The sequence below is a fragment of the Carlito syrichta genome, unplaced genomic scaffold (genome assembly GCF_000164805.1).
Source record: "Carlito syrichta isolate Samal-C Ts95f unplaced genomic scaffold, Tarsius_syrichta-2.0.1 Scaffold305702, whole genome shotgun sequence".
Lineage (NCBI taxonomy): Eukaryota > Metazoa > Chordata > Mammalia > Primates > Tarsiidae > Carlito > Carlito syrichta.
In genome coordinates, this window is record NW_007249798.1 from 200,896 (window position 1) to 217,976 (window position 17,081).

Here is a 17,081-nt window from a genome sequence, read left to right on the forward strand (position 1 = left end):
TTTCCTTACTTGATCTGTGCCACTGATAAGATAATAATGGAGGAAAACCTCTGACAAACTGTATTAAAAGGTTCACATCCTTTATGAGCTAATAGTATGCCACCAATACTTAGATCTAACTTTTCAATTAAACCATTGGTGTTATGAAGTCTTCAGATGATCCAGCACTAGAAATAGATGAAGAAATAATTAAAATAAAAACTAATATACTTTGAGTAAAACCTTGATTGTAGCTGCTATTGATTTCATGAAAAGTTATTCTTTAGCCTGAATTATATGCTTCCTTGACTCAACTAAACACAATATTTTGCAGGACAAACTTGACCTTGCAACTTTAAAAAATCAATATTCTTTTTATTAGATATGTAACTTTCTCAAAAGGAACACACACACACAAACACACACACACACACACACACACACACACACACACACACACACACACTATGCTTTTTCAGGCAGAAAAGAAAACCCCAAAAGTAATTGAAACAGTTCATTTGGCTAACACTCAGTACTTTGTTCTTAAACATATTATTGCAAACGCATAAGCCACACATACACGTCTGAGGGTAAAGTGTTTACAAGAAAGTTCTTTGAAGCTATTTTGTGGTTAGTGTTTTTTTTAATCTCTCTCTCTCTCTCTTGCTCTCTCCTGTTCTCTCTCTCTTTGTCCCCCAACCTGCTTCAAGTAAAGATCTCCAAAACAGATGAGAAACAGACACCTGTGTCTTTTTTCTTCACAATATGAAGTTATTTTTAACCTTGTAACAGTATTTAAACATGGAAAAACAGTGTGTTCTTAAAGAAATGATGCTATCATAGTCTCATTTGATTTTAACGTTCTTTATAATGAGTATATTTTCAAATTTAGCATTTACTATGTGTTAACTTTAACGGTTGGTGTAGCTTGGAGGTATTTTGTGCCTTTAAGTTCAACTTGATTTAACTCCTAATTCTCATACACCTGTGGTAAAGTGATAGTGAAGGTGAAACTGAATTCTTTTCATTTCAGAGCCACAAAATACTCTGCCAACAAAAAAGTGGCATTGTTTTCAACACCTACTAGTTACAGAGGTGGTAGTTATCAGTACTCACACTATGAAGAAAGGAAACTGATGCTGAGTGTGATTAGGTCTATGACACAAGTTTTAGGAAGAAGATCAACAGGTTCCAGTGTTTTGCTTACCCTGGAAAGAATCAAGATGACCACAACATCAAGACTAATAGAGACCAAGATCTCAAAGAAGAAGGGAATACAGCTATTATCATTGGTTTATTCTCTTTAAAAATAATCTGTTGAGCACCTCCTAAGTAATAAAGTGCCGTGCTAGACATGAGCACACAACAATGAATGAACCAAGCCCAAAGACGGCATTCTGGAGCTTACAGTCACGGTTTCTGTGGAAGAGCCTGTGCAGTTCCAGTCTGTATTCTCCCATTTGCAATCCCACCTTTCTCCTAGGTCAACTGCCTGAAAAAGAATCGAATGCACAGAGAAAAAGACAGGGACTGAACAGGTATATGTTTAATTTCTAGTCCAATAAAAACAAAAACAAAAAAGTCATCCGCAAAGAGCCTAGACTGCCTAGCGCAGTGTGTGTAGCAGGAGACCAGTAGCCAGCAATACATCTGGATTGGCTGTGGGGCCCTAAAGAACAGTGTAAGGGTAAAATCAAGGTCATGAGAAGTACTGGTCAGGAGAATTAGTCAAAGGGCTCAGGAAGGGGGTTGACCAAAGAGGAGGAAGGAGGAAAAGGAAGGATCTTGCTCTTTACCAGTTGTGCTGTGGACTGAATTATGTCCCCCCAAAATTTGAATGTTGAAGCCTTAACCCCCAATATGATGGTATTTGTAACTGGGGCCTTTGGGAAGTAATTATGTTTAAGATAAGGTCATAAAGGTAGGGACTTTGTTATGGGATTAGTGCCCTTATAAGAAGAGACACCTGAAAACTTGGTTGGTTTCTTTCTCTCTCCCTCTCCCTCTCCCATTTCTGATTCCTCTCCCTCTCTACCTTGTAAGGACACAGAAAGAAAGCAGCTATCTATAAGATACGAAGGGAGCTCTTATTGGGAAAATGAATTAGATGATCCCTTGATCTTAGACTTCCATCCATAGCTGTGAGAAGTAAATGTTTGTTGTTTAAGCCACCCTGTCTATGATAATTTTGTTTTGTCAACCAGAGCCAAGAGCACTGAGAAGCCAAAAGTACTGGTTGGAGCCCTTTTCTTAGAAAATGCACATTTTCATATTTCCTTGCAGGATGAACTTGCTTACCATTACCTGGGGCCAGAGCATTTACTACCTTGTAGAATATATCACTTCTAAAGCCTCTGAGTTCTTTCTCTACACAGTAGAGGAGCACCCAGTATGGCTTCCCACTCCCTCAGCAAGTCCAGATTACTGTGCACCCTGTAGATCTTTGGGAGACACCAGAGTTTTCCCAAAAGGTTTGTAAGGGGAAAACCAATAGTGACATGGAGACAAAGATATGAGAATTTTTCTCTACAGAGCTGTGCCAAATGGACACAACCCAATGTTGCCAATATGTCTGCAGGGAGTTTTGGGGGTTTTTTTTTGTTTGTTTGTTTTTTAAGGATTCTGCCTCTGGCCTGAAACAGCACTTTTCAAACTGAGTCACAATCCATTAGTATGATATGAAATCATATGGGTACAGGCAGTATATTTCTTAATGAAATAGAATAAAATCAAATAGCATAGAATAGGACATACTAGAGTGTATTGCTGGTACTAGGAATAAATATTGTTTCATAAAATAGTTTGCTTTAGTCTACAGCCTTACCACCCTGAATGTGCCCCAACCTGTCTGATCTCAGAAGGTAACCAGGGTCTGGCCTGGTTAGTAATTGGATGTAAAATAGTTTTATACACACACACAGCTTACTACCTTTCTATCTAGATCTATTTGGTCCCTAAGTAATGATACATATAACAAGAGATCCTATATAGTTATGGTTTGAGCTGCCATATAATTTTTTTAAAATTATGAATTAGGCTGGGGGAGGGGCATCCAATGTTACTAACCTAAGGAAATTACAGTAAGTAGAATGGAAACTAATACTTTAAAAATTCCAGAATAGTTTAACACACTCTTCTTTCGTCCTAATTATCTTTCATTTGGTTTCCCTGGATTTGTATGTTTGGGAATAGACATTCTTTCAATCTGGTACAACTGGCAAAAATAAAAGGTGGGCCACAACTTGAAACATTACGTGGGTATTCATGCACAGGGCCAAATCTGTACCAGCCAGCCGACCGGGCTACTTCCTGTCATTCCATGTGCCAAACCACTGACAGAATCTGGACCAGAAGTAAGCTCCCAACTCCCTTTGAAAAGCCTTTAAAATGCCAACTTCTCAAATCACCGGGCAAAAGACCAACTGCTCTCTAGGATATGGAGCCCTGAACAGGAAAATGGCCAATTCACATTTTTAAGCAGAGTTGAATTTGTTGGTGTAGCATGACTTTTGTAAACTTTTTGACAAACTCTATAATACTATAGTATTTTCAAATGTGATCTTCAAAAAATTAATTTGCCTGATACTCTGAAATAACACTTCCATCACTACTGCCCTCACTGCCCTCCATCCCCATAAAAAGAAAGTTATCATATCTGCCCTGGTTTGAACGGTTGTGTATGGATCAGTGCTGCCAGTTCCTGCCTTTGGAAGCATCATCCAGGGGATGCAGGCGAGTATAATCTGGGGAATTTAGCTCCCTTGAGTTCTTGAACACATGTTCAGGGTGTGTCACCCCAGTGGTCACTGTCCAATCTTCTGCAGTTAAGAGTCACTAGTTTACAAACAGATAAATAGTGGAGGAACCAATAAATCATTCAAGTGATTGTACCAGACTAACCACAATAGCAACACACCAAAAGCACTGTTCTCTTAGTTTGTTAATGACAACTGTGTACTAGAGTCACCACTGGCAGGAAGATTTGGCCCAAGGCTCAGAGTAAAAACTCGAAACCAATTAACGGAACTCAACTTGATCACTAGTGCAAAAAGGACTAGTAACTTTTGCCACTCAGTCATTACCTATAGTAATAATTCTGTGGCATTCTCTGGTTTTACGGATTCTTAATCTGGAATACCAGCTGCTTTATGTTTTAGGATTATTTGGTTAGAAAAAACTTTGATAATGAAATATAATATTTCTCAAAGTCTCCACCCAACAGAGCTAGAATGAACCTCACCAATGCTGCCATCTACCTACTGCCAAAAAACAGAAGTAGGAATTTTTAGCTTTTTTAAAAAAGTATTTTAATTCTGTGATTTTTTAAGTATTCAAAAGACTAGATAGTATAATAAGAGTGTAAGCAATGTTCAAATGTCTCCAATTTAAGATGATTTGACTTATGATTTTCTGACTCTACAATGGTGGAAAAACAATATGCATTCAGTAGAAACTGTCCTTCAAAATTTAAATTTTGATCTTTCCCTGTGCTAGTAATATACAGTAGAATATTCTGTCTGATGCTGGACAGCAGCAGTGAGCCACAGTTCCCAGTCAGCCACATGATCACAGATGACAAGGGTATAAAACTGATACTCTAAAGTATGTTGTCTTGCCAATGCTTTTTGAATATTGTGTTTTATGTTTTTACATCTCACCACGTCTACAAAATGCCCATCTGTGTGCAGTATTCGACAGTTGTAAAACAGGTTAAGGGTTAGATGATTTTGCACAACTGTAGACAAATTGAGTTTTCTGAGCATGTTTCAGGTAAGCTAGGCTAAGCTATGATGTTTGTTAGGTTAAGTGTAGCAAATGCATTGTCAAGTCATGATGAGTTTATTGGGACATAACTTCTTCAAAAGTCTAGAAGCATCCGTATAATTTACTTATATTTGTTCTCCACAATTTACTGCAACATGTAACATCAAACTTTTTTTAAAAAGCTTGAATCCAGGAGTCCAAGGTTACAGTGAGCTATGACGGGCCACTGAGCAACAAGGTAAAACTATCTCTAAAAGAAAAAATAAAAATAAAAGCAAAGTTGAAATTTCTTCGTTTTTTTCCTATGAAGTACATCCCATATGTGTGTACAATTGGCAGTTCATTTTTCTTCTATCTACTTTCCCATTTCTAAAATTAAAGAAAATTTCTTGAGTGTCATGATGGTGAAGCTTATCATAAAGATAACATGTGTTGATGACAACTCAGCCTATTCAAGGCATCTGGGGCTAAATGTTACTCAGATGGCAGATTTGCTGCCTGCCGGGACAGTCCCTGCAGGAGCATTAGCACTTCCTCTACTATGTGGCAGTTTCTAAAACACCAAGTAAACAATTTTAAGTAGATTATCTCTTTAATCAGAAGTTTACACTACTCCACTGCAGCACATCAAAAAATTATAACAGGTTTTGAATCTTACAAAGAGACACAGTAATGTCAGTTTATTTCAACCTAAATGAAACAGATCTTCAGATAAATACTGGAAAACTTGCTTTTTTAAAATGGATGTCTAAGTATACATTATTCAATGTTCAAATATTTTGAGGCAGTGTTAAACAGTGACAAATTACTAAATTTTTATTCAGAAGTTCTGCCTTTTTACACACCTTCCAAACTCACTGAGCCTTTAGTAGTAGTAGCAAATGGGGGGGGGGGGCAGGGAAACGGGCAGTGACCCTTACACAAGCACAAATACCCAGAATCCTGACCTGTGGTATCCAACAGCATTTAAAAAAAAATGTTGCTAGCTAAACCATTTCCAACAAAAAGAGAATGGAAAATGAAATTGCTAAGAAGTAGTAAGTACAGAAGCTGTAAATTCCCTGCAGTTGAAATTACATCTTCAGATTCCGTATAATAAAGGGCCTGGATCTAAAATGAGTGTTGAAAACAAATCTCCTTGCCCATGAATAACCGAAAGAAAAGAGGGGGGATAAAAAGAAGAAAATTCAAAAATAATTTTCAATGAATAAAAATATGAGAACATATGGAATCATTCACAAGGCTAAGCTGCTACCTGTTTAGATCTTCAGAGGAGGAGTGAGAGACATTTCCGCCACCCAGGGAGATGTTTCTTTGCATACATAATTTAAATAAATCACTCTAGCACAGGCAAGAAGAGCGGCAGAAGTCTTCTCACTAATTACCACTGCCTGGACCCCATATGCCGCTTTCTCTTTAAAGCCACACTAGTTCATTATTCTGCCTTCAACTCTCTTAAATGATTCATTTCCCCCTTCACTCCTGAGCAGACTCTGCAGGGAAGCTAGTATTTAAGTTTAATTTCGAGTGCCACTTGCTTTGGAGAGCTGGATGAGGGGAAGGAGGAGGAATCTAGTTTAAGAATTCTGCCATGAATCGGAGAGGCGCCCTCCGTCCTCCGCCCCAAAAGATAACTAGACAAGCAGGACCCTTCGACAAGCTGTAACCGTGAGCAAAGACAACAATTGGGAAAGCAGGGCCCACGTGCGGTGGGAACTGTCACCCACGGGAAGTGGCAGCCTGCGAGGAGGAGGAAGGGTGGGAGAGAGTCAGGCCGGGGCCAGCACCTGCACTGGCCTAGGCGCTCCGGGGGACGGCGGAGGACGCGAGTCGCGCCGGAATGAAGGTGAGCTTTCTCTCCCGGACGCTAACGAGGCGGGGCGAGGGACATCGAAGGGCCGGGGAGGCCGGGTCGGCCGGGTCCCGCATCCCCGGGCTCTGTCACTGCGAGAGGGACGTCCAGCCCCCGGTGCACGCCGCGGGCTTCCCCAGCCGGAGCCCGCGCGCAGGGCGCCCGGCTCCGCCGGGTGCAGGACGCCCGCCAGCCCCCGCCTTACCGTCCCAGCTCCGACTCCACCTCGAAGAAATCGCTCAGAGCATCTCTGTTGGAGCCGTCGATCCAGTAATCCGGGACCAGGCTCCCGGCCCCCGGGGCCGCGCTGGCGGTGACCGAAGAGCAGGACGAGGCAGAGCAGGAGGGCACCGTGACTTTGAGCATCTTCGCAGCGGGACTCCGGAAGCCGCCGCCGCCGCCGCCGCCGCCGCCGCCGCTGCCCGAGCGAGAAGCCCCGCCGCCCGCCGCCGCCTGCGAACGCAGGAGCCTGGGAGAGGTGGCGTCCTTCGCACGCGCACACACCCACCGCCGCCTCCCCCTCCCGCGCTCCGGCTGCCGCTCCCGCCCGCGCGGCCAGGGGGGAGGTGGGCGGAGAAGGAGGTGAGCAGCCGCGAGAGGGTGCGAGGGGGAACCCGGAGTCCCCGCCCGCCGGAGAGAGGCGAGGCGGAGGCACCGCAGAGGAGACAGACTCCCTCCCCCTCCGCTCCTTCCCTCCCCACCTCGCCTCCGCCGCCGCCGAGCCCTTCCAGCCCCCCTCCCTTTTTCCTTTCTCTCTCCCGGGTTGTGGCTGCGGCGGGGCCGGCTGGGGCGGCTCCGGATGCTGGAGCTTGGGGAAGGCACAAGGACCAGAGCAGCATCCCACGCGCCCTCCCGCGGGAGCCCGAGGCTGGACGGAGACCGTGCGCAGGGGGCGCCCGCCCGGGAGCACATGGGTGCGGGCGGTCCAGCCGGAGAGTGAGAAAGGGACCCGGGTGTTGTTGATGCAACTCATCCCTCCTTGAGTTCCTCCTCCCTAGCACTAGCTAACCAACTATCCCTCGTTCGTGCCTCGGCCAAAGCTTCTGTGGGTGGCTGGAGAGGGTCCTGTGGTCGCCCATCCGCCCAGGGCTCCTGCGCCCGGACCCAGCGAAAGCTGAAGGAAAAGGAAGTGTCTAGCTGCACGCTGCCCTGACTCACCTTTGAGTGAAGTCTTCAGCTGGAATCGACGCTTTTGTCGCTGCTGGTGGCACTGTCTCCTCTGGCCCTACTGGAGCTCCTAAAAGGGCAGATATATGACTGTGTCGAGTTCAATCCTAGCATCTGAAGGCCAATAACAGAACTGGCTCGGAGAATTACAGCTCTGCAAGGGCCCTGTGGAAGCTAACTACTAGAACCCTCTGCCTTAGGGCAGGACCTGTCTTCGGTCATGACAGAGAAGATTGCTACATTTAAAGCTCTTTTCTCTTCCCAAGAGATGTATCCCATCATAAGTATTCTAACGTCGGGCCATCAACTGTCATGACCATTCTTCTCAGTATTGGTTAAATATACATCACTTACACGTTTACCCTTGAACTTTTTTCTTTTCAGATTTCAGCAAAGATAAACGAGTCTGTATTATGACATATACAGCACACATATGACAGTCGTTACATCACAACTAATTTTTGCTAAATAACTCTAGGCCTTTAATTTTTCTTCACAGGTGCTACTACTTCACAGGTGCTACTGTCTTTTATTCCCCTTGACTTTCCTCCAGTATGCACTAAACTCTTCCTAGTAAGTCTCCATTCCTGATAACACAAGTAATAATATAATCTAATATTTTTATCTAGTATATAGGTTTATTTATTATTTTTAAAAGTCTTCCTGCTATATTGGTGAACTAACAACAAAAACATCCAATCAATTGGTGACAGAAATGTCATTTCTAGCTGATTGGAAATTGAAAATAAATATGGTCATGCATCACTTAATGGCAGCCGTAAGTTCTGAGAGATGCGTGCTTAGGAAATTTAGTCATTGTGAGAGCATCACAGAGTGTACTTATACACACCTATAGGGTATAGCCTACTACACACCTATGATGTATGGAATTGTCTATTGCTCCCAGGCTACAAACCTGTACAGCATATTACCATACTGAATATCGTAGACAATTGTAACACAAAGGTAAGCATTCATATATCTAAACATGTGCATACATAGAAGAGATACAGTAAAAAATATGGCACAAAAATTTTTTTTAAATGGCACACCTATATAGGGCACTTACCATAAACGGAGCTGACATGACTGGAAGTTGGCTCTGGGTGAGTCAGTGTGTGAGTAGTGAATGTAAAGGCCTAGGACATTACTGTATGACACTGTAGACTTTATAAATACTGTACACTTAGGCTACACTAAACTTATAAAAATAAATTTATAAGTTTAAAAAATAGTTTTTCTTCTTCAGTAATAAATTAACCTTATTTTACTATAATGTTTTTACTTTATAAATGTTTTACTTTTTAAATAAAAGCACAAACACACTGTACAGCTGTATAAAAATATTTTCTTTCTTTATATCTATATTCTATAAGATTTCATTTATTTTTATTTTTTACTTTTTTAACTTTTTTGTTAGAAACAAAGACACACACACACACATACACACATTAGTCTAGTCCTAAATAGAAGCAGGATCCTCACTACCCCTGTCTTCCACTTCCACACCTTGTCCAGTGGAAGGTCTTCAGGGGTAGAAACACACATGAAGCTGTCATCGCCTATGATAACAACACTTTCTTCTGGAATAGCTCCTGAAGGACCTGTTGTTTTACACTTACCTTTTATTTTTTTAATAAGTAAAGGAATATACTCTTAAATAGCATCAACTAGTAACAGTCACTTATCATTATCAAGCACTGGGTATTCTATGTAACTGAATGTGATACACTTTTATAACTGGCAGCACAGTAGGTTTGCTTACACCAGCATCATCACAAACATATGAGTAAGGTATTGGGTCTTGATGTTATGAATAGAACAGCTATGATGTCATCTGATGATAGGAGTTTTTCAGCTCCCTTATAATCGTACAGGGCCACCATCATATATGCGGCCCATCACTGACTGAAATGTTATATGGTACATGTCTGTACAAAAACGATTCCCTGAAGTTAATTTTATAATAATAAGCACAAGCTCAGTTTTAAAAGCTATAAAAATTAGCAAGTATTTACAGATCTATACAAATTCGCTTATATACTAGATCATTTGGCAAAAGACTGAAAATGCTCATATGACTTGTTACTTTTCAGAGAATTAATTTACTAATCTTCATGTTTAAAAATCAAGTTACAAACGAAGCAAGATAATAAAACTCTCTAAAGTAAATTCTAGTTCTCACTAAATAAGTATCCCTTGGCTTGCACTGACTAGTAGAGGGACAGGCAGGCGTGAAATAGTTGTGAGGACATTTTTATTCAGACCTCTTTGAGGCAAGTCCAGCAGCAGCCCTGCATGTAAATAGCTTGTCTGTTGTAAGCAATTCTTTTACAACGTAAGTTCAAAGCAAGCGTATTGTGTTAAAGGAGATGGTAAGCCTTTTGTTCTTCTGCTATTTTAGGGAACAATGGTGGGACAAAGAGCCATTTCATGGTACAGAAGTGATTTTAGAACTGATATTTACAGTCAGCATAAGTTTAGTAATTTGGTACTTACAATTTTCATAACTGACTTTTATAAGACTGCTATTAATTGAAGTTTTAAAAGGGGTATTTTGTAAAACCCAGGCAGCTTACTTTTATTTTAAAATAAATAAAAATTAATAAATATTATATTAAAACAGATGGAACATGAACTAAATACACCAAATTTACAATCACTTCTTATCAACCTTAACTAAAATGACTAGAAAAGAAACAGAGGCATAAATCCCCCCCCAAAAAAAAACAGGGAGAAGTAATAGCTAAAATTTGAACACTTGAACAATTGATTCACTAACAATAGTGAATAAGCCTGAAACCTAGATCTGCAATGGGAAAAGTCAAGAAGAAGAAATCTAATTCTTACTATAAAATCAAGACATGTTCAGGAGTTAGAGTGTCAGATAGTTCTCAAGGTGATACACAGAACAGAGAAGAAGACATTAGTTAATGATTTTTATAAAAAGTTCTCAGAAAAATGATGTTGGTATTTTGATGGGTATTGCATTGACTCTGTAGATTGCCTTGGGTGGGATAGACATCTTGGCAGTATTGATTCTTCTAATCTGTGAGCATGGAATGTTTTTCCATTTGTTTGTGTCATCCTTGATTTCTTACAAGCAGCCAACAGATAAATGAAAAAATACTCAGCCTCACTAATCATCAGAGAAATGCTAATTGAAACCACAATGAGATGCCACCTAACTCCGGTAAGGATGGCCCTCATTAAAAAAATCAAAAAACAATAGATGCTGGCAAGGGTGTGGAGAAAAGGGAACACTTCTACGCTGTTGGTAGTTGTACAGCTGGTTCAACCTTTATGAAAAGCAGTGTGGCAATTCCTAAAAGAACTAAAAAATCGATTTTCCATATGATCCAGCAATATCACTCCACAGAATATACCCAGAGGAACATAAATCGGTCTACAAAAAAGACACCTGAACAAGCATGTTTATAGCTGCACTATTCACAATAGCAAAAACATGGAACCAACCCCACTGCCCATCAAAACTGGACTGGATAAAGAAAATGTGGTACATATACACAATGGAATAGAACATAGCCACAAAGAAGAACAAAATCATGGTCTTCGCAGGGAACTGGATGGAGTTGGAGACCATCATACATAGTGATCTATTGCAGAAACAAAGAACTGAATACTGCATGTTCTCACTTTTGAGTGGGCCCTGAACACTACTCGCATAAACACAAAGGCGGGAGCAGCAGTCACTGGGCACTGACAGAAGGGGAAGGAGGGAGGGAGACACGTAACAACACAAAGCATACCTGATCCTAATCCAGGGGAAATGAGGGCCAGTTGGAGGCCTAAACTTCACCGGCTTGCAGCCTACCTGTGTAGTTAACCCTTACTTGTACCCCACATCTCTATAATAAAATAAAAATTTTTTACAAGTTCTTAGTTTCCTTCACTCAAATTGGAAAGGATAAACTAAAATTGTACTTGTTTACAAATGATGTGATCTTATATTTAGAAAACCTAAGGTCTCCTTAAAAAAAAACTATTAGAATTGATTAAGTCAGTAAAGTTGCAGAATATAAAATCAACATATACAAATCAGTAGCATTTCTATACACCAACAACCAGCAATCTGAAAAAGAAACCAAAAAAGTAATCTCATTTACAATAGTTACAAATAAAATAACAAACCTAGAAATAGACTTAACCAAAGAAGTGAATCATCTCTCTAGTAAAAACTGTAAGATACTGATAAAAGAAACTGAAGAACATACACACAAAAAATGGAAAGATATTCCATGTTCATGAATTGGAGAGTCAGTATTGTTAAAATGCCCATACAACCCAAAGCAATCTACAGATTAAATGCAATCTCTATCAAAATACCAATGACATACTCCACAGAAATAGAAAAATATGATTAAATTTATATGAAACCACAAAAGAGCCTAGATAGCCAAAGCAATCCTAAGCAAAAAGAACAAAGCTGAAGGTATCACATTACTGGCTTCAAATTATAATTCAAAGCTATCGTACCAAAAAAGTATGGTACTGGCATAAATACAAACACATAGACCAGTAGAGCAGAATAGAGAGCCCAGAAGTAAATCCATGAATTTACAGTCAACTTATTTTTGACACAGATGTCAAGGACAAAAATTGGGAAAAGGACAGTCTCTTTGATAAGTGGTGCTTGGAAAACTGGATATTTATATGCAGAAGAATAAAACTATACCCCTATTTCACATCATATATAAAAATTAAATCAAAATGGATTAAAGACTTACATGTAATATCAGAAACTATGAAACCTCTAGAGGAAAACGTTGGGGAAACACTCTAGGTCACTGATCTGGGCACTGATCTTATTATTTCTTGAATAAGACCTCAAAAGCAGAGACAACCAAAGCAAAAATGGATTACATCTAGCTAAAAAGCTTCTACAAAGCAAAGGAAACAGTTAACAAAGTAAAGAGACAGCCCACAAAATGGAAAAAAAAATTGCAAACTACACATCTGACAAAGATGATTAACCAGAATATATAAAAAGTTCAAACAACTCAACAGGAAAAAAAATCCAATTTAAAAATTAGCAAAACATCTGAATAGACATTTCTCAAAAGAAGACATACCAATGGCCAAATATATGAAAAAATCCTCAACATCACTAGTCATCAGAGAAATGCAACTCAAAACTACAATGAGATATCATCTCACCCCAGTTAAAATGGCTTTTATCAAAAATACAGGTAATAATAGATGCTAATGAGGATGTGAAGAAAGGGAAAACAGTATGATGCGTCCTCAAATAAACTACCACCAATCCCACTGCTAGGTATATATCCAAAAGAAAGAAAACCAGTGTATCAGAGAAATATCTGCACTCATCATGCTTATTGCAGCAATATGCACAATAGCCAAGATATGAAATCAACCTATATACCCATCAGTGAATGAGTAGATAGATAAAATGTGGTACATATTCACAATGGAATATTATTCAGACATAAAAAAGGAATGAAATCCTGTCCTTTGTAACAACATGGATAGAACTGGAGCTCATTATGTTAAGTGAAATAAGCCAGACACAGAAAGACAAATGTCACAAGTTTTCACTTACATGTGGAAGTTAATAATTAAAACAATTGAATTAATGGAGATGGATGGAGTAGAATGATGGTTACTGGAGACTGGTAAAGGTAGTAAAGAAGAAAGATAAAAAAGGGAAGGATAATGGTTACAAAAATATAGTAGAATAGAAGGAATAAGATCTAACGTTTGGTAGCACAATAGAGAGCCTGTAATTAACAAAATTTATTGTGTATTTCAAAGTAACTAAAAGAGTGGAAGTGGAATGTTCCTAACACAATGAAATGATAATCCTAGAAGAAGATAATATATTTAATTTTGTGAATGTTGAACAAGGAATGAAATATTATTTAGCTCAGAAGATACTGCAGAGGCCATATTAAAATCAGAGATTAAGTGAAACTCTGCACAGTGAGCAGTGAGACTCCAAGGCCCATAGGCTCCCAGAAGGCTGAAAAACTGGCTTTTATCTGTCCTATCCCCAGCCATACAGCAATTGGAGGATTCATCACTAGAAAAACTAAATAATCCAAGGAGAAGTGAAGTCTATGAATACTGACAATGGGATGTCCCCAACAAAATATCCTGATTTCTTTTTTTTTTTTTGAGTTGGAGTCTCACTCTGTCGCCCAAACGGGAGTGCAGTGGCTGCTCCCGGCCACCGCAGCCTCGACCTGCTGGGCTCCAGCGATCCTTCCGCCTCAGCCTTCCAAGTAGCCGGAATTACAGGCGTGCGCTACCACGCCCAGCTGATTTTTTGATTTATTGTAGAGATGAGGTCTCGCTGCCCAGGCGGGTCTCGAACCCGCGGGCTCAGGCAATCCACTCACCTCAGCCTCCCAAAGGCGCGGGATTACAGGCTGAGCCACCGAGCCCGGCTAATATCACCTTAGGGTGAAACCCACAATTAAACAGGCTCAGTGACCCAAAGTTTCTAATGAGCTATTTTTAGTCTCACTCACACTTGAATGGACAAAGTCCCATTCTGTTAATGGCAGAGTAGCTAGTATGACTAAGTCTCTTGCATATGAAAATTATAATCTCTGGACTAAATATAAAAACAATTATTTAAATGTGCAGAAAAACAACTAACACCAGAAAGCTGGAAATGATGCAACCCATGAAAGAAAAAACTCTTCTGGCTAGGCGCAGTGGCTCAAGCCTGTAATCCCACCACTTTGGGAGACCAAGGCGAGAGGATTGCCTGAGTTCAGGGGTAAAAAAAAAAAGAAAAGAAAAAAACTCTTCTGAACAAGATGTATATGTATTTGGCTTTTCTTTTGAGGACACTCTGTAGGTGGCAGAAAACTTTAGTCATATGAGTTTGAGGTGTCAGAAACAGAATTCAGAGCTGACAGAGAGGTCGGAAGTTGAGAAGGAAATTCCAGAAAAAAAGAGATCACAGTGGAAGAATAAAAAATCTGTATGCAAACTGTGATCAAATTCTAGGCTAACCTATGAACTATGAATGTGTATAGGAGACTCTAAGGAATCCAGCAGAAAGGAATAAACAATAATTGGAATGTTTAAAAAGCTGAGAAGAAATTTTAACTTCTGCCTACAACAGGGGGACATAGTTTGTATAATTCCCACCAAGTTAAATGTGTGTCAAATATGTGTAACAAACAAACAAACAAACAAACCCCTCTAGATAAGAGAGAATAGGATTCAGAATCTCAACAATGAATCACTGATAATGTCCAGTATACAATAAAAAATTTATTACACATGAGAAGTGACAGAAAAAATGAGAATAATTGTTAAAAAAATCAATTAATAGAAACCAACTTCAAGATAATTCATATGTTGATATTTACATAAAAAGAATCTAGAACAGCTATGTTTAAATAATACTATATATTTAAATAATACTATAATTATAATGATAATACAGGTGGAGAATCTTACAAAATAAATGAAAACTATTAAAAATAATCGAATTAAAACTTGAGGACTGAAAAGGCAAATGATCTGAATTTTCTAAAAATTATTTAAAGGGCTTCAAGGAACGTGCAGAAGAAATGGTGAGTAAACTTGAAGATAAGCATGATATCCAGCCTCCAAAATAGCTCCCAATGATCCTCATCTCCTAGTATTCACATTTTTCTGAGTTCCTCTCCCACAATGAATTATGGTTAGCCTATGTTACCAATAGACTATGATGGAAGTGATAGTGTGTGACTGTAGGTTGTCTTAGGTCCTATTTTTAAAAGAATACAAAACATACCTTTTATATTTACATGTATTTCCCACTTCTTCTGCTTGTCATTCTTTTCTGTATATCTGAGTTTTAAAGGTCATAAAAGCATAGATGATCTGTCTTCATCTCTTGGATTGCTCATTCTGAGTGAAAACAGCCTCTATGACATAAGGACACTCAAACAGCTCCATGAAGAGACTGAAGTGGAGAGGAACCGACTTGCTAGTCATTTGAGTGAGCCTCCATAGGAGTAGATTCTCCAGCCTCAATCAAGACTCCATCATCTGACTACAACTCATAAAACACCTGAGTTGAAACTACCCGGGTGAGACAATTCAGAATTCCAAATGATTCAGAATTCTGTAGACATAGAAATTGTGAGATAAATGACTTTTGATGTTTTCAGTTACTACGTTTTGCAGTGATTTGTTATGCAGCAGTAAAGAACTAATAAAAACATAGCCATAGAAATCATCTAATCTAGAAGACAAACAGAAAAAATTGAAAAAATAAACACATTCACACAGTGAATTGTAGGACAATATCAAGGTATCTTACATGTAACTGGAGTCACAGGAGAAAAGGCTAAATAGGCTGGGGCAGAAAATGTATTTGAAAAATTAGTGACTGAAATTTTCTCAAATTTTAGTAAACAACATCAACTCATAGATCCAAGAATCTCAGCAACCCAAACAAAATAAAAGAAAAGAAACCACATGTGGTCAATCTAAAGCAAATACTTGAAAACCAAAGATTAAAAAAAAAAAGAAGTTGAAAGCATCCTCTTGCATTGAATGAGAGAGAGGCATATTACATATTATAAGAAAGTAATTATACAAACCACAGATGACTCTTCATCAAAAACAGTATAGGCCAAAAATTAATGGAATGATATTTCTAAAGTTCTTTAACTTTGAAGATATTTAACTACTGAAAGGAAAAAAACCAAAAAACTATAGACTCATAATTCTATAACTAACAAAAATAGTCTTCAAAAAATGAAAGCCAAATATAAATATTTTTATATAAACTATGAAAGAATTCATGGGCATGAGATCTGCTCTATAAGACATACCAAAGGAATTTGAGGACTGAAAAGAAATAAACCAGATGAAAACTCAGATATACAGAAAAGAATGACAAGCAGAAGTGAGAAATAGATGTAAATATAAAAGGCATGTTTTGTATTCTTTTTAAAAAAGGACCTAAGATAACCTAGTTTAAAGCAAAAATTATAACGTGACATTTTGTAGTTTGTAATATATGTAGAGGTATAATGTGACACAGAATACTACATATATTTGTCTCTACATGATATTTAGGAAAAGCTAAGTGACAGACTGTAGTCAGTGATTCTCAAGGGCTAAAGTATAGAAGGAATTGACTGCAAAGGTGTTTAAAGAATGTGGGGAGTAATAGAAAGGTTCTATATATTGTTATTGTGGTGGTGATTACATGATCTTATGAATGTGTCAAAACTTGTTGAATTATATTCCAAAATTGATAAATTTCATTGTATGTAAATTGTATCTTGAAAAAGACAATAAGAATTAAAATAAAGGCACTGTC

The 17,081-nt window shown here is 38.9% G+C and overlaps 1 protein-coding gene across 1 annotated transcript in view; it reads right to left on the reverse strand.

The window, feature by feature from the left end:
• Positions 1-7,434, reverse strand: part of CAMK4 (calcium/calmodulin dependent protein kinase IV) — a gene marked incomplete at its 3' end in the record, with an annotated part of 166,726 nt that extends 159,292 nt beyond the window's left edge. The window contains exons 1-2 of the mRNA XM_021714675.1: positions 7,155-7,434; positions 6,801-7,122 (exon numbers count right to left, since the gene is read on the reverse strand). Of these exons, the coding sequence (XP_021570350.1) occupies positions 6,801-7,122; positions 7,155-7,434 (602 nt within the window). The remainder of the gene's footprint in view (positions 1-6,800; positions 7,123-7,154) is intronic.
• Positions 7,435-17,081: the final 9,647 nt, after the last annotated feature.